We start from the raw sequence: 27,428 nt of genomic DNA, 5'->3' as shown, positions 1-27,428 counted from the left end.
GAGTTCGAGCCCCGCATCAGGCTCTGTGCTGACAGCTCTGAGCCTGGAGCCTGATTCGGATTCTGTGTCTCCCTCTCTCTCTCTACTGTCCCCCGTTCATGTTCTGTCTCTGTCTCAAAAATAAACATTTAAAAAAAAAAAATACTATTTACTACATCTGTCCCTTGGCTTTGCCTACATTCCAGCACAATACCACATACCCTCGAGTGTATGTAGACTCCAGTTTAAAAACCACAAAAATTAACAGCTTCTACTTTTCATTTATTGCAAAATAATTATTCTTTTCATGAGGTGTCATTTTCAGATGTCTTATTTTCATAACAAATGGGTCTCAATAACAATTGATGGACCCCAAAACTTACACCTACAAATTACACAACATATAAGGGTTCATTAAGTTCAGTGATTTAAGCAGATGAATCTTTTTCCAGACATCATCTCACATGGAACTCAAAAAAAAAAAAAAAGACAAAAGAGGAACTACTCTCATTACAGCAGCCTAGAGAGATACATCGAGCACCTCTCATTATAGAGCTTCCCTCTCACCATGAGAGCTAGTCCTAAGACATCTAAGGGATCTAGCAAATACTGTTTGAAAACCACTAATCTAGTTTACCCCTCATGGCTTACAAGGACACCCATTCAGGCCTGCTTTTATCACTAGACCACAGTGTCTCAAATGACAGTTATATTTAGGCACAGAATGGGACACATGAATTTTTCATGAACTTGCCAGCTTCTGGGATATCTAATATATGTATATGTATACCCATGTACATATATATGCATATGTACTAGTCTATGCTTGCAAAAACATCTTAGTATAATTTTCTTAATAACATCACAGAAGGGCAACCTGGGGCATTTCTATAAAAAAGACTCTAAAGACTCCGCATCATCTGTCTAGTAGAGTTTGATCGGGATCCTCCTTAGATCTATCTCTGCTCCTGGAATTCTACCAACAACTAGAATCCTGATTTCTACATCCTACATTATTGCAGACAAGCTAGAAAGGGGTCAGATTTAGCAAGAGACAAGGAAAAGAATGAGTGCAGCAGTCTGTAAAAATGAAAGGATGGCATGCTAGTATTTGGGACAGTATCTGACACACTGTGTAAGGGAAAACAAGTGGTTTGAAAGGGTCAATTAGGATATTAGAAAATAAATGTAAAAAAACAGAAGAGGTAAAAATCTACAACTTAGACATAAGATATAACTATCAGATCAAGAATTTCAATTTTATGCCATTATTCTAATTCTATAAACAAGCTTCTACACTGAGCTTAAGAACTAAAGAAATCAGTTACCAAGCCTATCAGAAAGATTCTTCTCTAACTTCTCCCACGATGATGTCTGGGACCCTAGAGTTGCTTGCAAATTTTCTATCTGTCGAAGCAATGGTCTTGTTGTTGATGAAACACTTTGACTCAGCTCTTGGTTTCGATTCTCTGCTTCCTGAAGTCTCTGAATGGTGAAATTCTTAAGTCATTACCACTAACAGCAATAAAAGCTCTGAAAACACTAGCAACAAACTTCATGAGAGATTTCTGGACAATATTGTTTTCCCAAGAAAAAATTATTTACATTATTTTCCAATTATTCAATCTTTAAATTAGAGTTACGAAGCATAATAGTATGTAAATAAGTGCTTCTGTATAAGGTTTTCAAACATAAAGATAGCTTTTGATTACCTGAAGGTAAAAGAGACTATCATCCAAACCTCCCAGCAATTGTCTCATCACCCAAATATTTCTAAGTATTTATAAAAACAGAAAGATCAATCTGAGTTGCATTTTCTCTCCCTTTTCCCATTCATGTTCGCTTATTGAAAATTAACAGAGTGGTCTCCTATCTACCTAACAGTAATCAAAGACTGATAATAATAAACTAGTTATAACAAACGAAAAGACAATGCTGAGAAATAAATCTATCACAAATTATTTTCCATAAAAAAACCTAGGGCTTTTCATGTTTCTTTTTTTTAAGGTGCCCCCTCTGATTTTATTCATATAAGGCACAAAACAATACAGCAAATAAATGCTAAGTATGGTAGTAATCATCTCAATTCCATGAACAGTATCCCCACCGAGCCATTTTTTATTTCTAGGAAAACACATCTTGGATTTGTGTTTAGGGAAACTGTGACAGTACCTGCTGGAGTTCACCGATCTCATGGCGCAAATAATCCTCTCTTCTGGCAGCCGCTTGCTCTGCACGTTGCAGTGCCAGCCTGAGGTCTCCCACCTGTATGAGAACCCGTACACACTAGCACAGATGGTAACAAAACATTACCCGCAACTTCCTACCTGCATACTGTGCTGTGCGCACTTGCTGTTTATGTAGAATACTTCTACTATCCAATGAGCTTTTTCACATGGTTAGCACACAACCCATTCATCAAGCAATTCTAAACTGTATATGTACCCAATATATACTCAGAAAACCACTGTTAGGCCAAAAAAAAGTATATAAATAGGTACAAGGCACAGCCACTGTACAATACAGAAGGAGAGACAATGCATCTATAAATATTCGCAATGTAAAGCAGAATGTGATAGCTATAAAAGCAAGCTGCTATTCCTAATACACAACTGCAGATGTAAACCACTACAGTGTTTCTGTAAAACATTATGAAGACATGTTTAAAGGATCATAAAATTTTTCATCTTTTTCACTTGGTCATCCTAGTCTTGAGAATTGACTCAACAAAAGCAGATATAAATATAAAAGATACTCCCCACTATGCTGTTAGCTAGACTAGCAAAAATAGACAAAACAGGAAATATTCCACATATCCACCAGTAATCTATTTTTGCAAAGTTTGATACATGAATATAATATTCCCATTAAAAATTATGATGAATGTGGGCGCCGGGGTGGTTTAGTCAGTTAAGCATCCGACTCTTGATTCTGGCCCAGGTCATGATCTCACAGTTCCATGAGACTGAGCTTGTGTCAGGCTCTGAGCTGACAGCATACATTCTCTCTCCCTCTCTGCCTCTTTCCCACATACGTGTGTGGGCATACTCTCTCTCTCTCAAAATAAATAAACTTAGAAAAAATTATGATGAATGTGAAGAATATGTAAAAATTTATAATTAAATCTTAAATGAAAAAACTAATATACATGGTATCAATTACTTAAAAATACATAGAAAGGTAAGAAGTTAATACACAAAACTGATGTTACTTACAAAAGGTGATAATTTTATAAATAGTACCACCATATGCTCTCTGTCTCCCATTCCCCTACTTTTTGTTATTATGCTAGTGTATATGCAGAGGTATATAGGTAAATTTATAGACCTGTATATTTTCTTTCATTTACAAACAGAAACACTGAAAAAACAAACCAAACACTAGTAAAATGGCTACTTATAGGCAAAGAAAGGGGACGGGGAGGAGCTAAGTTGGAAGCAAATGTTGTCTCGATATACGGTTATACAGTTCTCACTTTGGAATCATGTAAATTTTCTACATATTTATGTAAAATTAAATCAAAATTGCACTGCGCTCAATGAGGAAAGAATGATCTTTTCAATAAATGGTCCTGTGACAGCTGGACATCCATGTGCAAAAAACCTAAATGCAAGAGCTAAAACTATAAAATTCTTAGAAGGAAACAGGGGAACACCTGCATGACCTTGGACTAAGCAATGGTGTCTTAAATACGATGCCTGAAGCACAGGCAACAAAAGAAAAAATAAAGAAGATGGACTTCACCAAAATTTAAAAAACCTATACATCAAAGGACACTATTGAGAAAATGAAAGACAACCTATAAAATGGGAAAAAATATTTGCAAATCCTACCTTTGATAAAGACCTAATATGCAGAACACATAAACAACTCTCACAACTCAACAATTTAAAAATGAGCAAAGGATATGAGTGTTTGAATAAATTTCTCCAAAGAAGATGCAAAAATATATATATGGCCAGTAAGCACATAAAAAGATGCTCAACATCATTAGTCATTAAGGAAATATAAACAAATACACCACAATCAGATACCATTTCATACCCACTAAAAGGGCTATTAAAAAAAAAAAAGAAGGGGCGCCTGGGTGGCTCAGTCGGTTAAGCGGCCGACTTCGGCTCAGGTCATAATCTCACGGTCCGTGAGTTCGAGCCCTGCGTCGGGCTCTGTGCTGACAGCTCAGAGCCTGGAGCCTGTTTCAGATTCTGTGTCTCCCTCTCTCTGACCCTCCCCCGTTCATGCTCTGTCTCTCTCTGTCTCAAAAATAAACGTTAAAAAAAAAAATTATGTTTTTAAATAAAAATAAAAAAAAAAAGGTAACAAACACTGGCAAAAGATAGAAACTAAAACCCTCACATATTGCTGATGAGACTGTAAAATGGTGTAGGTGTTGTGGAAAGTCTGGCAGCTCTTCACAAAGTTATATATAGGATTACCAAACTAACCTAAGGATATATGTCAAAGAGAATTTTTTTTAATAATTTTTTTTAATGTTTATTTATTTTTGAGAAAGAGACAGAGCACAGGGAATGAAGCCATCAGAGACAGAGGGAGACACAGAATCCAAAGCAGGCTTCAGGCTCTGAGCTGTCAGCACAGAGCCCGACACGGGCCTTAAACCCACGAACTGCAAGATCATGACCTGAGCCGAAGTCAGACGCTTAACCGAATGAGCCACCCAGGTGCCCTATGTCTAAGAGAATTTAAAATAAATGTTTACACAAAAATGTGTACATGAATGTTTATAGTAGTATTATTTGTAATAACCAAAAGTGAAAATAACCCAAGTATCCATCAACTGATGATTTTGTAAGACAAAGCCTGACAAATTTTGGTTTTCCTCCCTTATCTGAACTGTATGGACTCCCCCAGTTGTTATGAATAAGCTCAGGAGTTATATGGATTCTCCTAAAATTATACACAATGTCTAGTATTTATCTGCATAGGTGCAGTAACACAGTCTGCCTTTCACAATATTCTGTAGTAAGTCTGAAATTCACCAAAAATAAGCAGTACTAGAATAACGCAGGTATCACTTTAACAATGGTTTAAAAAAAACACAATGTTAAAAAAAAATTAAAAAAAAAAAAAAGGGGGGGCGCGCCTGGGTGGCTCAGTCGGTTAAACGGCCGACTTCGGCTCAGGTCATGATCTCACGGTCCGTGGGTTCAAGCCCCACGTCCGGCTCTGTGCTGATAGCTCAGAGCCTGGAGCCTGTTTCAGATTCTGTGTCTCCTTCTTTCTCTGACCCTCCCCTGTTCATGCTGTCTCAAAAATAAATAAATGTTAAAAAAAAAATTTTAAAAAAACCAAAAAACACAAGACTGGCACAATACAGTAGTCTTAGAAAAAAGTGTCCAACAAGATTAGAAACAAAATATAACACCTGTATGTACCACTACATAAAGTTTGACTCAAACCAGCTAACGTATTCTTTAATTTGTAAAAGCACAAAGTTTTTAAAGACTAATTTAATTATTATCTCTTGCTTACTTGAATCGCTAATGTTTCTTGCTGCTGACGGGCTTCTTCTTGGGCCTTCTCTAGTGCTGCAGAAAGTTCTTCTTTGGCTTTCATTTCACGACTCAGAGCAGCTTCCTGTGCCTCGCTATCTTTTGCAGCATTGGCTTTGTGGAGATCAGTAAGTTCTCTTAAAAAATTGGATTGATAATTTTTATTTAAAATAGTTAATTACATGATCAAGTTAAGGAAGTTTGCATATAGATTTCCCTAGGAGCTACACAATAAGGGAGAGTTCACCCCATAATAAACACTGACCATAGTAAGGACTCTCTGTTGAACTTGCTCTGACCAACTACAAGTCCATATATAGCCAAGTTTATAAATATTGTTAGTGATCAAATAACAGAAGAAGTATTTCTTCAACATCCTGTTCTGATAATTGATTTTAAATGAGTTGTATATTTGTTCATTTTCTTACTTGTATGCACTATCCAGAGCAGCTTGAATACTTCGGTTCTTTTCTTCAAGTTCATCCATGTCTACCTGAAGTCGGCCAAGATCCTTCTCTTGGCGTTCTACCACAGAATTTAGTTTTTTAATGTTTTCTCTATGTTGTTTCTCAACCTCTTCTTTGCCATCAAGGACCTATAAAACAGACAAAAGTATTTTTCAATTAATAACACCATGGTAAATAATTGTATTCCAGGAATCTTGAGTGTTACAGTAATGAAGAAAAATCTTAACTATCATCTATTAAATTGCTTGACAAATTCTTCCCATGATATATCCCAATAAATTATTCTAAATGTTTTATAAACCATGGCGAATTGTTCATATAGGAAGTAATAACAATATATATATTTAGATAATAGTTAATATTCACCTGTTTTAAATGTTGCAACTCTTCTTCTAGCTCTTTAACTTTTTTGTTCAGTTTTGCAATAATATTTTCATTTTCTTTGTCTTTAGCTCTTAATTTCTTAATAATGTTAGAATTATGCAGCTGCTGTTTTGAAAGTTTTTCTCCTAGCAATGGCAAAAAAAAAAAATTTTTCAAATAATGATTCCTTAAGAATCTGGATAGTGTATTGGATCTAACCAGTGACATAAAATGATAGAGTATTTTTAAAATCACAATATTATAACCATGAACATTAAATTGATTGGGACAACCATCAATAAATGCTAAAATTACTAGATGGAAGGGTGATAGGTAACAGAATATTCTTAGCCTTAAGAAATCATTCCCACAGGCAAACCATAAGAGACTCTTACATAACAGAGAACAAACTGAGGGTTGCTAGCAGGGAGGTAAATGGGGGGAAGGGCTAAATGGGTGATGGGCATTAAGGACGGCACTTGTTGGGATGAGCACTGGGTGTTATATGTAAGTAATGAATCACTGGGTTCTACTCCTGAAACCAATACTACAATGTATGTTAACTAACTTGAATTTAAATACATAATTTTTTTAAAATTCATTCCCACATATTGCTTACGAATTACAAATGTAAAAATCTACTTGTAATACAATGGAGAAATCTGGCTATTACCATCTTAACCATTTAGTTAGTCACCAGTGATCTTTCTTACCAGAAATTTTATCTGAATCTAATCATGAGAAGGACAAATTCCTGAACATGGGGCATACTATAGGAAAATTGGCCTGGATTCTACAAAGTCTTTAAAGTCATGAAGAGAGACCTATCGCTAGACTGATGAAAGACCAAAAAGACATAATGGCCAAATGCAATATACAAACTTTGACTGGATCTTGGGGCAGGACAAATATCAGGTATAAAAGTCCTTTTTAGAGACAATGGGATGATGAAATATATGTTGGAGTATACTTCGGAATAAATACTGATTTTCTTAGGTATGGTTATGATGTTGTGCTTGTGAAGCAAAATGTACTTGCTACTGGGAAATGGAGCCTCATGAATTTAGGAGCGGACTACATATTCAATGCAATATCTAACAAAAGTCCAATGGCAAATTTCACAAAGTTTTTTAAAAATCCTAAAACTCATATGGAACCACAGAAGACCTCAAATAGCCAAAGGAATCCTGAGCAAGAACAAAGCTGAAAGTATCATATTTCCTCATTTTAAGACATGATACAAAGCTAGAGTTATCAAAACAGTATGGTACTAGCATAAAAACAGTAGACCAGGGGCGCCTGGGTGGCTCGGTCGGTTAAGCATCCGACTTCGGCTCAGGTCATGATCTCACGGTCTGTGAGTTCGAGCCCTGCATCGGTCTCTGTGCTGACAGCTCAGAGCCTGGAGCCCGTTTTGGATTCTGTATCTCCCTCTCTCTCTCTGCCCCTCCCCTGTGCATGCTCTCTGTCTCAAAAATAAATAAACGTTAAAAGAAAAAAACCAAAAACATAGTAGACCAGCAGAGCAAAACAGCCTAGAAAATCCACACAGAATTCAGAAATACATTTACAGCCAAGTGATCTTCAAAAAAGAGACCAAGAACACACTATGGGGAAAGGGAAGTCTCATCAATAAATTATACCAGGAAAACTGAATAATCATAGGCAGAATGAAATAGGACCACACACCAAATACAAAAGTCAACTCAAAATAAACACTTAATATACCTGAAAGTGTAAAATTACTAGGAAAAAAAAATAGGGAAAAAAAAACTGACATTGGTATTGGCAATGATTTTTTGGGTATGGATTCCAAAAGCACAGACTACAAAAGCAAAAATAGACAACTGGGATTACATCAAACTAAAAACTACTGCATAGCAAAGGAAACAAATCAACAGACTGAAGAGATAATCTGCAGAATGGAGGAAAATATTTGCAAGCCATGTATTTGATAAGGGATTAATATCCAAAATAAACAAAGAACTCCAATAACTCAACAGCAAAAAACAAGCCAATTAAGAAATGGGTAAAAGATGTGAGGGGCTCCTGGGTGGCTCAGTCGGTTAAGTGTCTAGCTTCAGCTCAGGTCATGATCTCATGGTTGGTGAGTTCGAGCCCCACTTTGGGTCTGTGCTGACAGCTCAGAGCCTGGAGCATGCTTTGGATTCTGTGTCTCCTTCTCTCTCTCTGCCCCTCCCCCACTCACTCTCTGTCTCTCACAAATGAATAAACATTAAAAAAAATTTTTTTTAAAAAAAGATGTGAATAGACTTTCTCAAAAGAAGACAAAGAATGGCCAATAAGTATACAAAAAGGTACTCAATATCACTAATCATCAGAAAAATGCGTATCAAAACTATATGAGATATCACCTCACAGCTGTCAGGATACCTATTATCAACAAGCAAAAGATAAGAATTGGCAAGGATGTAGTGAAAAGGGAACCTTGGTATATACTATTGGCAGAAGTGTAAACTGGTACAGCCATTATGGAAAACAGCATGGAGATTCCCAAAAAATTAAAGATAGAACTACTATATGATCCAACAGTCCCACTTCTAGGTATACATCCAAAGGAAATAAAATCAGTACCTCAGAGACATGTGCATTTCCACGTGTACTGCAACATTATTCACAAAAGTCAAGTTATGCAAATAACCTAAGTGTCCATCAATGGATAAATGGATAAAGAAAATGTGGTGTGCACAGAAATGCAAAGAATTTTAAGAGAATACTATGATGATTATATATGTGAACTGGACAACCTAGAAAAAAAATGGATAAATTCCTAGAAACAATCTCCCAGAACTAAATCAGAAAGAACAAGAAAATTTGAACAGATCGATTACTAGTAACAAAATTGAATCAGTAATCAAGACTCCTCATCTCAAACAAAAGCCCAGGACCAGATGGCTTCACAGGTGAATTCTACCATTTAAAGAAGAGTTAATACCTATTCTTCTCAAACTGGTCCACAAATAGAAAAAAACTTTTTCAAATTTATCCTATAAGACTGGTATTGCCCTGACACCAAAACCAAAGACCCTTAAAAAAAGAAAGACAACGAGAGGCCAATATCCCTGGTAAACACAGGTGTAAAAATATTCAACAAAATATTAGCAAACTGAATTCAACAATACATTAAAAGGATCATTCACCACGATCAAGTGAGATTTATTCCAAGGACACAAACGTGGTTCAATATTTGCAAATCAATCAACATGAAACATCACATTAATAAAAGGATAAAAACCATAAGTCAACTCAATAGAAGCAGAAAAAGCATTTTTATATAAAATACTGTATCTGGGCATGATAAAAATTTCAAAGTGGGCTAGAAGGGAACATAACATAATAAAGGCAACACAGAAAAAATTCTTAGCTTAACATCATATTTGATGGTAAAATAGTGCAAGCTTTTCGTCTAAGACCAGGAAGAAGACAAAGATGTGCACTCTAACCTCTTTAATATAATATTGTAGTGAAGACCAACTACAGCAAATGGACAAGAAAAATAAATAAAAGGCACCCAAAGTAGTAAGGAAGAAGTAAAATTGTCACTATTTAGAGATGATATAATACCATAGCTAGAAAAGCCTGAAGACTCCATCCAAAGAACTATTAGAATAAGTGAATTCAGTAAAATTGCAGGATACAAAATATACAGAAATCTGTTGCATTTCCATATGCTAATAATAAAATAGTAGGAAGTACAATTAAGAAATAATCCCATTTACAAGTGCACCAATAAAATAAATAAAATAAAATACTTAGGAATAAATTTAACCAAGAAAATCAAAGACCTATACTCTGATACTAATGAAAAAAATTGAAAACAACACAAATGGAGAGATATACCATGCTCATGAACTGGAAGAATTAATATTGTTAAAATGTCCATACTACCCAAAGCAATCTACAGATTCAATGCAATCCCTATCAAAATACCAAGAGCATTTTTCACACAACTAGAAACAGTAAGCCTAAAATTTTCATGGAAACACAAAGACCCCAAATAGCCAAAGCAATCTTGAGAAGGAAAAACAAAGCTTGAAGGTATCATAATCCTAGATTACAGCTACAGTAATCAAAATAGTAGGATACTGGCACAAAAACAGACACATAGATCAATAAAACAGGATAGAGAGCCCAGAAATAAACCCATACTTATACGGTCAAATAACTGATGACAAAGGAGGCAAGAATATATAATGGGGAAAAGATATTCTTTTCGTTAAGTGGTGTTGGGAAAACTGGACAGCTACATGAACAAGAATGAAACCGGACCACTTTCTTACACCATACACAAAAATAAATTCAAAATGGATTAAAGACCAAAATGTGAGATGTGAAATTATAAAACTCTTAAAAGAAAACATAGGCAGCAGGGCCCCTGGGTGGCTCAGTTGGTTAAGCATCCGACTTCGGTTAAACATCCGACTTCAGCTCAAGTCATGATCTCATGGTTTGTGGGTTCGAGTCCCACATTGGGTTCTGTGCTGACAGCTCAGAGACTGGAGCCTGCTTCGGATTCTGTGTCTCCTGCTCTCTCTGCCCCTCCCCCGCACGCACACACACACTCCCTACTCTCTCTCTCTCAAAAATAAACATTAAAAAAAATTTTTTTTTAAGAAAGAAAACACAGGCAGTAATCCCCTGAACATCAGCCTTAGAATATATTTATGAATATGTCTCCTCAGGCAAGAAAAACAAAAGCAAAAATAAACTATTGGGACTACAACAAAATAAAAACCTTTTGTACAGCAAAGGAAACCATCAACAAAACAAGAAGACAGTCTACTGAATTGAAGACATATTTTAATGACATAGCCAATAAGAGGTGAATGTCCAAAATATATAAAGAACTCATACAATTCAACCCTTCCCCCAAAAGCAATCTGATTAAAAAAATGGAAAAAGGACATGAATAAACATTTTCCCAAAGAAGACATATAGAGGGCCAACCGAAACGTAAAAAGGTCACTAACCATCACTAATCATCATTACTAATCATCAGGGAAATGCAAATGAAAACCACCTTGAGATATTACCTCACACGGCAGAATGGCTATTATCAAAAAGACAAGAAATTTTAAGTATTAAAAACTCCAGTAACATGGAGCTTCTCCAAAAATTTAAAAGCAGAAATATGATGTGTTCCAGCAATCCCCCTACAAGGTATCTACCCAAAGAAAAAGAAAACACTAATTCTAAGAAATATAATGCTCTATCTATATTGCAGCATTATTTACAACAGCCAAGATATGGAAACAATCTAAGCATACAATGATAAATGGACAAAGCAAATACGGAGTGTGTGTATATACACACATACATACAATGGAATACTACTCAGCCATAATAAAGAATGAGATCTTGCCGTTTGTGACAACATAGATAGACCTAGAAGGTATTATGCTAAGTGAAATAAATCAGAAAAAGAAAGGGATATACCATATGATTTCACTAATATGTGGAATCTAAAACACAAAACAAACAAGAAAATAAAAACACACTCTTAAATACAGAAAGAAAATGGTGGTTGCCAAAGATGACATGGGGAGAGTGTGAGGGGTGAAATAGGTGAAGAGGATTAAAAGGTGTAAATTTCCAGTGATAAAATAAGTCACAGGGATAAAAATTACAATATAGTATATATAGTCAATAATATAGTAATAATGTTGTATGGTGACTGTATTCATGGTGAGCACTGAATAATATACAGAATTTTTGAATCACTACACAGCTTGTACCCCTGGAATATAACATTGTATGCAATTATACTTCAATAAAAAATATTGTATATACAAATGTGTAATTTATTTTTGCTATCTAAAATTGTGAATATTTTCCCAATTCATTAAAAATTCTAAAAAAGAAGGGGTGTCTGGATGGCTCAGTTGGTTAAGCATCCAACTTCAGCTCTGGTCATGATCTCATGGTTTGTGGGCTCAAGCCCGACATCGGGTTCTATGCTGACAGCTCGGAGCCTGGAGCCTGCTTTAGATTCTGTGTCTCCCTCTCTCTCTGCTCCTCCCCCACTGTACTCTGTCTCTCTCTCAAAAATAAATAAACATTACAAAAATTTAAAAATTTTTCAAGAAGAAAAAAGTAGCATGCTATATATTATTTAGCCTTGAAAAAGGAAATCCTGCCATTTGTAAGAACACGGATGAACCTGGAGGCTGAAATAAGTCAGATTCAGATACTACATACATGATCTCACTCTGATGTGGAATATAAAAAAGTTGAATTTATAGAAGTACAGAGCACAATGCTAGTTACCAGGGGAAATATGGAGATAAAGGGGACCAAGTTTCAGTTACAGAGGTAAGTTCTTCAGACATAATGTAAAAAATGTAAAAAAAAAAAGAAAAAAGTTAAGTACATGAGGTGATTGATATGTTAATTAGCTTGACTGTGGTAAACATTTCACAATATATATGTTATCCAAAAAATCACATTGTGCACCTTAAATACATACAATTTTTATTAGCCAATTATACCTCAATAAAACTGAGGAAAAAAAGAATTTATGAGTGGACTCATATCTGTCACCTACATTCAAATGCTTTGGCAAAAGGGAAGTATATGTGTGTGCAGAAAGCTATGAATCAGGTGTGCCTAGATGTTAATAAATGACGAAGTGAAGTAATAATGTAATCTGCTATTTACTGTAGTGTGCTTTCAGCTTTGAGTCTTTCAGCTTTTTAGCTGTGAATTTAAAAATACCTCTGGAAGAAACAGAAGCAGTGAATAAATGATCCCATATGAAATCATTCTATTTTCAGTATAAAGAATTTCATTAAGCAAAAGAAAACATCAACCCACCCCCTCAATAAATTAATAAAACCCAAACAGTGACATCTGATAGAAATATTTTTATTTTTTTATTTTTTTAGAGAGAGAGAGAAAACAAGCAGGGGAGGGTGTGGAAGAAAGAGAATCTTAAGCAGGCTCCATGATCAACATAGAGCCCGACGCAGGACTCAATCCCACAACCCTAAGATCATGACCTGAGCTGAAATCAAGAGTCAGACACTCAACCAACTGAGCCACCCAAATGCCCCTTGATATAAATATTTAAGATAATTTTTTAAAATTATGAAACCATGCACACAGCCTTTCCCTCAATCTCTAGTGCTGTAATAAAGGCAGTTCATGACCTCAAGATGATTTGACATAATGATTATGTGATTTATCAATTCTCCATTTTCTATTGTAGTGCTTAGACTGTGTTTTACAATTATCTGAGTACTTCTATTTCCTTTTCACTGAACTGTAAGCTCCTAAAGGATAGGGAGCATGTCAAATTTATTACTATACTAAATATAGTATCTGACACACTGTTAAAAATTAGCTGAATAAATGAAAAATAAAAACTGGATAAAACTAATTTTTTGAAATGAAGTGACTGTTCCATGTTGTTTACCAGCCCTCTGGAAATCCTCTTAAGTTCAATGATTTAAGTACAGAAATGTTCATCCCACCATTTACAATATTAACATTTTAGAAATAAATGCACAATATGAGGAAAACAGTAAAATAAGTAGTGGTATATATAGCCATATAATGGACTTTAAACTTTTTTTTTTTTTTTTTTTAATTTATTTGAGGGAGAGAAAGGGGCAGAGAGAGGAGACAAAGAATCCCAAGCAGGGTTTGCACTATCAGTGTGGAACCGGATACAAGGCTCGAATTCACAAACTATGAGATCATGACCTGAGCCAAAGTGAAGAGTTGGATGCTTAACCAACTGAACCACCCAGGTGCCCCTATAAGGGACTTTAATACGGCCATTAATAATGCTAGCAAAATTATTTAGTAGCAAGGGAATTGTAAAAGAAGGAAAATTACAAATAAAGTATGTGACCTTAATTATGCTTAACAATGTATTAAAAATGCACTAAAAAAGGACTAGAAGAAATTAACAGTTTCTTGTAAAAGTCGATTAGGATGTATTTTTTCTTCCTACACCTACCAAAACTTCAAAAATTTCTGCAAGTAGCAAGTCTAATTTTACAACTAGAAAAATTTTAATTAAGAGGAGAAGAGGGGTGCCTGGGTGGCTCTGTAGGTTGAGTCTACAACTCTTGGTTTAGGCTCAGGTCATGATCTTGCAGCTTCGTGGGATGGAGTCACGCATGGGACTCTGTGCTGGCAGCATGGAACCTACTTGGGTTTTGCTTGCGCACGCGCTCTCTCTCTGCCCCTCCCCCACTTGCACTGTCTCTCTCTCTCTCTCTCTCTCTCTCAAAAATAAAATACAAATATATAAATTAAAGAGGAAAAAAATTCATTTAATCCCCTTTTCAAAAACTACCTCTTTCCTATGAAATTACAGAAAGAAATTAGTCCAGTGTCAATTTGTAATAACTTATCTAATGAAAAATATTTATTTCTATAAGCCTGCTAATAAGTTTTTTCATAGAGTACTTAATAACTGAAAAATTAAAATAATAATATAATGAAAAATTCACTATCAAATGCCCAAATAATATGATGATACCAGAGAGTACCCAAGCTAGAGACTGAGATACTATATAAACTCCAAAATAATAACCTCAAATATCTTGGTTTAAATGACAGGCTGTAAAATCTGTTAAAAACTTTTTTATGGAAGCACAAACATTTATTTTTCAGCAAGTTATTTTAGCAAGTACGTGTATGTAGTGTAAAAGGCTACATGCAAATGTCTCTGCCTCTATACATATTACTCCCCAGTTTTCCATAAATTATCACCTACCATTTCTGAGGTTTAAGCACAAAGCCTTCTTGCTTCCAATATTTTTTACTGGGAAGCAGTAGCTAATCATGTGGCAAGCATTTTTCCTGTGTTGACAGTATTTTTCATAATCAACTAAATATTTTACATACCTTCTTCCATTAACCCTCGGATCTGCTCATCTTTCTCTTTCAAAAGTTCTGAAGTTTCACTACTATTTAATCTAGTAGCAAGTTCTTCTTTTATACTTTTGATTTCCTAATTAAAAAAAAAAAAAAAAAAAAAGGAATGTGAATACCATAACGAATTACTTTCATTCTGGGCATATTTTTCAATTTTTTCCATATTCAAAGTCAATAATCAAATTCTCAATAAAGATCCTTAAGTTGTATTGTTAACCTGTGTTTACTACCTCAGTTAATTAAGTAAACAGCTTTGAAACAACATAAAAAACCTGAATTCAGAAATAAAGAGGTTTTAATATGGTAATACAAGTGAGAATAAGTTAACTTTCAATACCTTTCTTTCTTTTTTTTTTTTTTTTTTAAATTTTTTTTTTCAACGTTTATTTATTTTTGGGACAGAGAGAGACAGAGCATGAATGGGGGAGGGGTAGAGAGAGAGGGAGACATAGAATCGGAAACAGGCTCCAGGCTCTGAGCCATCAGCCCAGAGCCTGACGCGGGGCTCGAACTCACAGACCGCGAGATCGTGACCTGGCTGAAGCCGGACGCTTAACCGACTGCGCCACCCAGGCGCCCCACAATACCTTTCTTTCTTATCTCTATACACATTTTCTTCAGATCAAGTATTTTATTTGGAACATTTCAAACAATACATGTCTCCATTTTTCATTTTATTTCCATTCCTCATCTAAAACTTGCTGCACTTGCTAGTGCATTGTGAAATGAATAAAAGCATGATTATATAAGGTTCAATCTACTTTAATAAAGCAGAGATTCAGCAGAAATATGTCAAGACAGTTATCCTTTAAAACCACAATGGAGAAGTATGGTGATGTGAAAAGTGCTCTAGGATTTAAAATTTGGTTTTAAGCAATGATCTGAAACAAGAGCTAAAAACAACTAACATTAGGTATTTAAACTATGCTTTGTATCCATTATAATTTTATTTTCACAACAATCCTATGAAGGAGGTACTTTATTTAACTACACAATTAAAGACTGAATAAACTTTGAAGGTCAGAGACCTACTAAGTGATGGAGTTTAACTTGAAAACCAGGTTTATGAGTACCCAAAGCCCATACACTGAGCCATCCACAACATTACTCTGCATCTTCCAACTGTCAAAACTTGATTCATCCATCAAGGCCCAATAAGACCATCCTGCCTTCCATGAAACTTTCCTCAATTCCCCTGGTCAGAATTCATCCTCTATGATACCATTCCAAACTGCTTATTCGTCTTGATCTGTAATTTACTTCATTCTGCCTTGTACTATATAGGTGTTGACATTATCTATCTTCCATCACTAGAAAAGCAAACTCTTAAGGTTAATCCAATTTGCTTTGAATTTCCTGTGGATCCCAACTTCATATGTACTAGTACACATTAAAAAACTTAGGGTCCAAGCTTTTTCCACCTATAGTTAATAATTTGGGTCTATTTTAGATCTATAATTCAAATTATATTACAGAAAATAAACATTACATTACTTAAAATCTAATTTCTCAATTAAACTTGTCCAGATAGAATACAGTAGGGACAAGAAGAGGTAAATTGGTTAGGTAGTCTGAGGTTATTGTTAGTGTCTGAAATGAGCTAGCTAATTAAAGCAAACAAGCAAAGGAAGTATATGACTTATTTCTCCTCTTTAACAGTATACCAAAAAATAAAGACTAACATTAACACTGGTCAAGAAGACCAACCTAACTGAGAAGGGCAAATGCTGAGAGACATTATTAATAATAGTTTAGATAGAATTACTAACCTTAGTTGGTTACCAATTTCTAAAATACCCAATTGCTACAAATTATAAGAATTAGAACAATGGTTCCCAACCAGGAGTGATCTTGCTCCCAAGGGGACATTTGGCAATGTCTGCCAACATTTTTAATTATCACAACTCGAGGAATGGGGTGGTGGGTGCAGAGTGGGAGATAGGGAGATAACGCTGACAGTGGTGTCTTGTAGGTAGGGGCCCAGATAGTGGTAAACATCTCACAACGCAGAGTACAATCCCATACAACATAAAATTATGCAGCCCAAAATGTGAAACATGCTAAGAAATCCTATATTAGAATAAATCAATGTTATGTCTCACAAGACTTGCTAACCATTACAATATTTTATTTTACTTAAATGTTTATTTTGAGAGAGACAGAGCAAGCAGGGGAGGAGGAGAGAGATAGGGAGAAAGAGAATCTCAAGCAGGCCTCACACCATCAGTGTGGAGAAGGATGAGGGGCTTGAACTCACAATCCTGTGAGATCATGACCTGAGCCAAAATCAGGAGTCAGGCGTTTAACCAACTGAGCCGCTCAAGTGACCCTACAATTTTTTATTTTAAAATCACTCTGACTTGAAAAGGTACATATAGTATGTTTGAAGTGGCTGGAAAGTAACAAATGAAGGTAATAATACTTCAAAAAAAATGTATACAGTGTCATTTAGATTTTTTTAAAGTTTATTTTATTTATTTATTTAGTATGAGTGGAAGAGGTGGAGGGAGGGAGAGGGGGAGAGAATCCCAAGCTCAGCATAGAGCCTCACGTGGGGCTGGAACTCACAAACCATGCAATCACGACCTGAACAGAAACCAAGAGTCAGAGGCTTAAGCCACCCAGGCGCCCCAAGTGCCATTTAGATTTAATTGTTATTTATTTTGACAAAATTTTCATTTATGAAATTACTCTAATGATCCTTGCTATGTATCTTACAAGGACTTATAGATAAATTATACAAATATATGCTTAGTTTTTTTTTAAGCTTCAAAAATCTAAGTCTAAAGGTATTAAATAAAAGTCTATAATTTAAGTGTTAATATACTATATGGTATCCTTTTTATTTTTGAGAAAGAGAGAAAGAGTTGTTTGAGAGAGCACACAAGTGGGGGAGAGGGGCAGAGGGAGAGAATCTTAAGCAGGCTCCACGCCCAGCACAGGGCCCCCACGTGGGGCTCCATCTGATGACCCTGAGTTCATGACCTGAGCTGAAATCAAAAGTCAGAAGTTCAACCAACTGAGCCACCCAGGCGCCCCTACTGTATGGTATCCTTTAATGTTACTTCTCTTTTTTTCCATACCAAAATATTATGAATACATTCCTCAAAATCTATGTCTGTATAGAACTTAAGTAATATTATTTTTAATTTCCATTACCTTTTTAGCAGCATCTCTCTCTTTACAGGCTAGCTGAACTTTCTTTTCTGCTTCTGCAATTCTTTGAGTAAATTCATCTTTCAAGGAAGAAATGCTGCTGCTTTCTTCTTTCACTCTAAACATTTCACTAAATTAAAAATAAGAGAGGTACTTATTTACATGTTCCTAGGGTAACAAGAGGAGTTCAGCTTGCAAAAGGAAAATAACATTGTCTTCAACACATAACTCACTAAAATTGGTTAGTTTTATGCCTGTTAACATTTAAAAGAAAAATTACAGGCTTAATTTATTTTAAAACACCTCAGTGACAACCAATTAAAAATCGAAAATGTCACCCCTATTTGATGTATAAAAATAACAGTAAAATTTTTAAATTTTGAATCTGTGTTACATTTTACGAATCACCTCCTTAAAGGAAACAAATATTGTCGGGGTTTTTTTTTGATATCATAGTTTTCTTTAAATATATGTTTTAAATATCTAATACTAAAAGGGAAAAGGTTTTTTGTTTTGTTTTTGCAAAACAACTCTCTTCAAATGCCAAAGGTAATATGGTACAGATAATTTGAGGAAAAAATCTCTACATTTATAACTGAAATGCTATTCCATTTTCAATTATTGTAAACAAGTTAAATTTTAGACATTTTAGTTGAAAAAAAAATTCTTAAATAATAACCATTTGGGCCTCTACAAAACATACAATTATTCACATTTGTAAAATACTTACTCTTTCAGATTATCATAGGCTTCTTCTAGAAGTGCTTTTTCTTTACTAAGAGATAATAACTGAGCCTCCCTTTTATCCAGTTTCTCATTCAGAAATTCGACTCTCTGAATAACAAGAATACACAAAGTCAAACATTTAACTGAAAAGACCATTTTTACATGCAGGTGATGAATTGTAAAGGTAATTTAATCAATATAGTAACTAAAACAGCATTACCTCATAAAAAGACTTAGCAACAATGAGAACATAGTGGATTCAGAACAAGAACTCATACATAGCTGGTAGAAGAGTATAAATCAGTACAACCACAGAGTTGGTGGGAGTATAAATTAGTAAGCCACTTTAATAACTAGTTGAAAATCTACACACCATTGAATGCAGAAAATTATTTTAGATATACTTTAGAGGAGAAAACTCCTGCATTACTATACAAGGATATTTACAGCAGTTTGTTATAGCAAAATCTAAAAAAAGGTGTGCATGGAGACAAAGAAAAATTTTAAAAAGGTCACAGGGGCTTCAAAGCCTTTAGTAATATCCTGTATCTTCACTGGGTAATAGATACGCAAGTGTCCCTTTTTCCATATTATTCTTTAATCCAAATATGTAGCATGTAACTATTTTTAGTATGATACATTGCATTCAAAAAATAAAAACATTTAAAAAAAACTCATATGCATGTAACTTTAAAATCTCCAGGATTTATCAGTGTAAAGCTAAACAAAAAGGAATGATAACAGTATCTTACTCCTTAGGCCTTGCTGAAGCAGTGAAAAACTTGTGTATCAGGGGAGGAATGATGCTGTTTGCACTTAAAAAAAAAAAGTCTTACCTGATTGAGGTTTAGATTAATTTAGATATCACTTACCTTCTGAAAGTAGCTCAAAAATATCTTACTGATACGAAACAGTGCTGATTTCAGCAATTCAAAGTGCTATTATAACTATAGCATGGCATTTTTGTGTGTGTGAATAATATTAAACCTAGGTAACAGAATCTGGAACTTTTTTTTTTTTTACATTAAATAATTCAACACATGGCACTTACAGGACATTTCTTCAAGACATCCTATATCTCAGGAGTCTATTAAAGATGCCAAATCCAACTCAATTTCTATATCTAAAAATCATAGGAAAAATCAAAACCGTGACTTAATGTTAAAGAATTTACACCACTTTCCTTTTATATGTATTAGATAGAAGCAATTTGTCATTCCTAAGCAATGCCTTTGTTCCTTGGACATTTCCCATTCTTATTCATGTTAAGACAGCTAGCAGGGAAACATCAAAATAACATAAAAGAGAAAACAAACAAGTAATTAATAACAACAGAAAGACATCAATAATTAAAGACTAAATTTTTCATTTAGGATTTGCTACAAATAATGTGAACATGCAAAACAAATTTTGATATAAAAAACCCATATAGTGTTTATATTCGTTTCAGCACCTTTACCTGCAAAGGCTTTGAAGACGTATGTTACCATAAGCCAATCCTTTGCAAAAAGACAAATGAGCACAGCATACAAGAACTGTAAGGTGAAAGGACTCAAAAGTAACGACGCGAGGTAACCTTTTCATTCTTAGTTATGCTGAAATATCAACTTATGTTATCACAGATGTCTCAGAGGAACTTCAAGTAATTTAATATCAATAATTCAATTTTAAAATCCTAAAGGCCAAAATGCTTGCCTTTTTTAATCAGCACAAATCATTATGCAATATGGAATGTTAAAAATAAACAATAAACAATGATTTCATTTCTGAAAAGCATATCCAAAAATCCCCTTGCGGTTTCTAGATTTACCTTGCAAACATCTTCCTTCTCAGAATGTGCTTCTGGCTTACTTTCAGCAGTTTCGTGCGGCTCGGCCACTTTGTCTGAGACAGTATGTCCTTCACTTACTGGTGTAGAAGAAACCAAGATATCAGGCTGTTCACAATTAACAGGTGTTGCACTTCGTCCACTTTCTTCCATTTCTGTTTCTTCAGTGGGTATAATTAATGTTTCATTTACTTCTTCTTCAGATTTTCCTTCAACAGATTCAATTACTTTAGTCTTTGGAGTTGAAGGATTAACTATAATAGGTACTAAAGCATATCCCTTGCCTGACAGTTCATCATCTGAATTGATTTCACTTACACTACGACTATCTAACGACTGCACACTAAACGAGTCTATTCTTTCAAAAGCATCAGATGAACAGCAACTCTCAGTGAGTTTCTGGAAATCATCTAAACGATTATATTCAGGACAAGCAGATGCTGAGAGAAGCTGAAAAGATGTCTGCATCAAGTGAAGACCTGATTTTGAATCTGTAGTCTCTTGTCTCGAACTTGCTGAGCTCTCACTTATTACACTTTCATGATCTAAAACTTCAATGTCACTGGTGGTAGAAGTACCAGACGAGAAGGTACTAACTGGAGGAGAAGGTGTGTTACTCTGTCTGTCTTCATGTTTTTGTTCCTTAGGTTCCAAAGCCACGTCCTTTGTTTCTGCATTCGACATATTAGGTATGTTTTCCCTAGTTGTTTTCACATTAATTACATTTTCGGATACCTTCAAACGTACAGTTGATACCTTCGTATCAGATTCTTTATTAACAGTTTCTTCATGCTTGCCCTCAGTGTTTGGCGACGGAGTATCTACTGCCAGAGTTTCCCCTGATACACATGGAGTAGAGTCTTTCACTTTTGACTCAGTTGTTTCCGAGGTTCTTGACTGTCCAGTGGGCAAGGATTCCTGTAAAGTGCTTTTTACTTCTTCTTCTGGTCGTTGTGATTTAGCTGGTGGTTTTGATACCACTGGACTCTTCTGAATGGTCTGGACATCCGTTGGAGAGAGAAAGGCACTGAAGAAATTTTCAGATTCATCTACCACAGTTCTCCGAACTGGCTTTGTTATTGCTTTAGGAGAAGCTACAGGCTGACTCTGAGGTTCACTGTTTGATTTTAACCCCCAGGTTGAAGTATCCCATCCTCCACTGACAGGGGGATTTATTCCTTTGACAAAAAAAAAAAAAAATATATATATATATATATATACGTATATATATATATATACACACACACACATACATACATATATATATATATGTTACAAAAGAAAAAATATATTCGTTTTATGTTAATATTACAATCGTTATAAGTCAATACATAGTTTAAAAACAGGAAACCTATAGAATACGACCTATAACTTGCATCTATTAGGCTACCTGCTTATTATATGATTAATTAGTTCACTGTAGAACTTTAGGCCTTAAAGAGGAAAACTGGTACGGATCTGTCCAAACTAGGAACCAGGAACAAAGGTAAGAGATCAAAATGGGCCTGGCCTACCAGAAGCAAATATGTTACTCCCTCCCACAACAAATTAAGAAAGTAATGGTATATGTTACATAACATGCTCAGTCTAAGATACACATCTCACAACATGTTGTGATGCATCTCACAACAAGAGGCAGTACCCTCACTTACAGATCATGTGCAGTCACAGCAAACTAACCTGGCCTTCTGTTCAGTTTCTTATTAATTATTCTCGTCATAATATCAGTAATAAAACATAGTTACGAGCCGGAAAGAGGGTAACACTCAAAAACTGAACCCAGCATACTGGCAACAAATGTCCTTTTCCAAAGATCAAAGTAAACTGATGGGAACAGTAACTTCTAAAGGACACATTCATTTTCATGCACTTAATGACAAGTTCATTCTCCAAGAGTCATTATCCAAACCCACTCTATAAGAAAGTTTTGTTCCCTTCCTAAATTACAAATTATGTCAGCAATTAGAAGGTCATATGAAATTCACGGGTGCCTGGCTGGCTCAGTCACTGGAGCATGTACCTCTTGGCCTCAAGGTTGTGGGTTCAAGCTCCATGTTGGGTAGAGATTACTTAAAAATAAAATCTAGGGGCACCTGGGTGGCTCATTCAGTTGAGCATCTGACTTCGGCTTGGGTCATGATCCAGCAGTATGTGAGCTCTAGCCCCACGTGGGGCTCTGTGCTGACAGCTCAGAACCTGGAGCCTCCTTCGCATTCTGTGTCTCCTCCTCTCTCTGCCCCTCCCATGCTCAAGCTCTGTCTCTGTCTCTCAATAATAAGTAAACATTAAAAAAAATTTTTTTAATAAAATAAAATATAAAATTTTTAAAAAGTGCTATGAATTTCAAAGATGGGCATTTTTAAAGAATTATTGTGTTTTTATACCGATGGTAGTTTACACTAGGCCTTTTTAAAAACACCAAAGAGAAAATAACTATCTTCTGGGTAAAAAAGGTAATTTAGTCACAGAAACACATGATACTAAAAAACCCAATGATAAACAAAAAAATGGGCTATTTGCTAAAATATTAAAGCATTTCTTTAAAAAAAAATTTCCTTTTCTAAACTCAAAAGTGGCTGAGCAGAACCATCACAAATTCTGCGCAATTACGCAGATAGGGATGGGAGCACCTGGTTAGCTCAGTCAGTTAAGCCTCTGACTGTTCATCTCAGCTCAGGTCTTGATTTCAGGGTCTTGAGTTCAAGCGCAGTGTTGGGCTTCATGCCCAGGGTGAAGGCTACTTTAACAAAAGCAAACAAACAAACAAACAAACAAAGTTGGTGGGGCGAGAACAAGCACCTAAAAGCTCCTAAAAACTACCTAGCCCTCTACTGAAGTCTATTCTATAATATGACTTGAGAAGTATGTAGAACACTTCAGTTTGGGGGCACAGTTGTGTATCTATCGGTTCAGTATATAAAAACAATGAAAAAAGGAGAAAACCAGAAGAACAAATGAACAAGCAAGATTAAGTCCGCTAATTAGTTGAATTTAGTAGGTCTCCTTAATGAATGACAGAAGTCAAATGTCCCTCTAGAAGAAACTGAAGAATGTTTTACACAAATCCCAAGGCTATGTGATAACTCCCTCAACTGCTCCATTCTAAAGGCTGGTCACCTTCGAGGGAGGCAATGTAAAACAAAGGCAATCAATAAATACTCAGTAAGTAAATATTTCACTAATCTGTCTATTCTGGATAACCTATCTTAAAAAATTATATACATGACTCAAGCCCCAAACTTCAAAAAACGAGTATCCTTATGTTTAAAATTTATCTGCTGTCTCCTCTAGGTTTAGTAATTCAAAATGTGGGGTATCTAAGAAAAAGGAAGTTCAGCTACTCCCACAAGGTCACCACAGCATCTTGTAAAAAGTACTAAGATCCTGACACACAGGCCTGGGCCAGAAATATCTGAAAATGAAGTACCTCAAACTTAGGTCCTTTTCAAAGATGTAAAATTTAAAACAAGAAACCAGACTGAAGTAGGCAAGAATAACTTCCTTCTTTTTTGCACATAAATTCAGAGCTCCCAAATAGACAAATTTTTACCCCTCGCACTAAAATGCTCAACTGTTTCCTTAGGCTTAGAGCCAAAGCAAGATCCCTGAAAAGATCGGGCTCCAGGAAACCGAGAGAGAGACGCAGCTCTCTGAAAACACAACGTGATGCAACCCCAAACTCCTGGGCCGGGTTCCACGGGTGGTATCTCCAACATATTCCACCCCTCACCTGCGGGATGGCCCAGAGGAAGCTACCCGGCCTCGATTTCCCCTTCTGTAAAAGGGCGACAACAAGAAACCTAACTCGAGGAGGTGTCTGGGAGATGAGAAAGCCGTAAAAAAGCACATTCCGCGCTGCCGAGCACGGAGCTCTCGTTAAGCGTTGGGCACGGTGCCTCCCGTCCCTGCTGATTTCCTTCACGTCGCGGCTCCCCAGTGCCCGGAGCGCGCAGCAATCCCAGTTTTCTGGACTGCTCGTGGTTGCAGCTAGCTACGTCGAGCGAGGGCGGAGAACAAGCCCAACAAATCGCCACCCGCGCCTCCGAGGCCGGCAGGACCCGCACCCGGGGCCCCGGGCACGGAAGAACCGGGGCTGGGATCTCCCTCCGGAAAACAACAGAGACCCACTTGGAGACAAACGAGCATTCGTGGACGGGCTAGGGAGAGAAAACTCGCTCAGAACGCCGTGGGCGGGGAAGGAGCGCTGCCTACACCTCTTCGTCCGTTCGCCTGCCACAGGAGAGAAGCCTCCGCGAGCCCAGGTCCCCCGGGACCCCCCCGCCCCTCTCTCCCTTACCCGGCTCTCCGTACGGAATGGTCTCGGCCCAGGCGCTCGGCTCCTCTTCCTGGATATCCAGGACCCTGTCGATAGACTTCTGGGCCTGGGACAGGGCCTGCTTCGCGAAGCTGGAAAGCTGGGAGGCGTTGAACCAACTCATCTCCCCTCCTCAGCCGGCAGTGGCGGCGGCAGCACCAAGCGGGAAGGCGGAGGGCCAGTCCGACCAGCCTGAGGCCCCGGGAGGGGTGCTGCGGAACGGCCTCGCCCCCTTCCTCAAACGGCGGGCCCGGTCAGCGGCGGGCCATGACTCTAACAATCCCCCCCCAGCCCGGGACGTTACCCTCAGCCCTTCGCGCACAGCTGAGACGAAAAGGCTCGAGCCGCGCATGCGCGGGCTTCTTCCACGTACACAACCACCAAATCCGGGAGCCCAGAGTTCCGTCAATAGACGGAAGAAAAGGAGGAACTTAGACGTCACATCCGGTACCCGAAGCTTCCCTTTAGTTACGGAGAACGCGGAACTATTTCTGTTGATAGTGCTTATGAGCGTAAGGCGCAAATCCTAAGCCACCAGCAGCTCTGTGGCTGCTAGCAGAGGTAGCTTCTTCCGGGAGGAAAAGCTACTTTTCACGTGGCTTCCCTCCTAGAAAATAGCTCAGGTACTAAAAGCGTCTTGCCAGTAAGGATTGCAAACAGGGGCTCCTGAGTGGCTCAGTAGGTTGAGCAACCAACTTCTGTTCAGGTCATGATTTCTAGGCTAGTGGGTTCCAGACCTGCCCGGGGCGCTGTGCTGACAGTTCAGAGCCTGGAGCCCGCTTTGGATTCTGTATCTCCCTCTCTCTCTCTCTGCCCCTCCCCCGCTTGCGCTGTCTCTCAAAAATGAATAAACCGTTAAAAAAAAAAAACAAACTGCAAACAAAACTTTGGCTCTCGCCTTTCTATTAGCGCTTTGTCTCAGATATTTAATCAGTCCTGTGTTAACCTGGACCTGAGAAACCCTGGGTTTGGGTTTGCCTGAAAATACTCGACTTTGTATAAAAGGCCTGGTCCAGCCCACCTGATGACGTAAGTAAAAAGCTATCATCTGCAAGGTGTTACAAGTCTGAATTTCTGAGGCACAACTTCCCCTTCACAAGTACGCACTTCGCCCCATTCAAAACAAACCTGAAAAGCACTAAAACTATTACTCTGTTAACGTGTGTTGTGCATACTATTTAAAATACAACTTTTTCTGCATTCACTCTTCAAACATTTCGTTATGAGAAAAAATGAAACTGGTGGCCTACCTAATCCGGTCAGTGGCTAAGGGATTTAGACTCCATAATGTTAAACGCAAAATTCTGTCAACATTTGAAGCCAGATTCCATACAAAAATTCCGATTTCCAGATGACTTTGAAAAATATGGATACCGGAACTGGAGAGTGTGATGCTAAGTGAAATGAGCCATACAGAGAAAGACAGATACCATACGGTTTCACTCTTATGTGGATCCTGAGAAACTTAACAGGAACCCATGGGGGAGGGGAAGGAAAAAAAAGAGGTTAGAGTGGGAGAGAGCCAAAGCATAAGAGACTGTTGAGAACTGAGAGCAAACTGAGGGTTGATGGGGGGTGGGAGGGAGGAGAGGGTGGGTGATGGGTATTGAGGAGGGCACCTGTTGGGATGAGCACTGGGTGTTGTATGGAAACCAATTTGACAATAAATTTCATATATAAATAAAAAAAAATATATATGGATACCAACAGTGAACAGTGAGCTGAGGTACTTGCCACTTTACAAAAGTAATTTTCACTCCAATTTGCCACAAATCTATTAAACCTCTTCCATCTCCCTGCTGTGGTTATTTAGGCTTCCCGCCTACATTTTATCCCACTGCAAGCAACTATGTCCTAAAGCCATTTTTTAATTTAAAACAAAATTAAACTTTGCCCTTGAAAAGTTATTTATGATTTTCCAATAGTTTCATCTAACCAGTAAAAATTTACATGTTAAAACTCGTAATATTTAGTGATCTACACAAGTAGTACTAAGTAATTCAGGTAACTAACTTAAAACAGCTTAAACAAGTAGACTGAGAAGGAGGTTGGGGGCAGACTGGTGTTGGAATCCCTGTTCCAAGGTTCCTAATTGTACAATTTGGGATAAATGATGTAAACTTTCTAAAAGGATTGAGCTCTCTGATGGAGATATGAACACATTCTCACAC

At 36.8% G+C, this 27,428-nt stretch overlaps 1 protein-coding gene across 1 annotated transcript in view; it reads right to left on the bottom strand.

The window, feature by feature from the left end:
• TMF1 (TATA element modulatory factor 1) overlaps window positions 1-25,655 on the bottom strand; it is a 36,253-nt gene extending 10,598 nt beyond the window's left edge. The window contains exons 1-10 of the mRNA XM_025916127.2: window positions 25,240-25,655; window positions 20,925-22,120; window positions 19,119-19,222; window positions 18,392-18,518; window positions 15,203-15,308; window positions 6,326-6,468; window positions 5,921-6,087; window positions 5,473-5,629; window positions 2,152-2,244; window positions 1,308-1,464 (exon numbers count right to left, since the gene is read on the bottom strand). Of these exons, the coding sequence (XP_025771912.1) occupies window positions 1,308-1,464; window positions 2,152-2,244; window positions 5,473-5,629; window positions 5,921-6,087; window positions 6,326-6,468; window positions 15,203-15,308; window positions 18,392-18,518; window positions 19,119-19,222; window positions 20,925-22,120; window positions 25,240-25,381 (2,392 nt within the window). The 5' untranslated portion in view covers window positions 25,382-25,655. The remainder of the gene's footprint in view (window positions 1-1,307; window positions 1,465-2,151; window positions 2,245-5,472; window positions 5,630-5,920; window positions 6,088-6,325; window positions 6,469-15,202; window positions 15,309-18,391; window positions 18,519-19,118; window positions 19,223-20,924; window positions 22,121-25,239) is intronic.
• Between the last annotated feature and the right edge of the window lie 1,773 nt (window positions 25,656-27,428).

The sequence above is a fragment of the Puma concolor genome, chromosome A2 (assembly GCF_028749965.1).
Source record: "Puma concolor isolate L17-30 chromosome A2, mPumCon1.1.hap2, whole genome shotgun sequence".
Taxonomy (NCBI): domain Eukaryota; kingdom Metazoa; phylum Chordata; class Mammalia; order Carnivora; family Felidae; genus Puma; species Puma concolor.
This window is presented reverse-complemented; position numbering and strand designations above follow the sequence as displayed.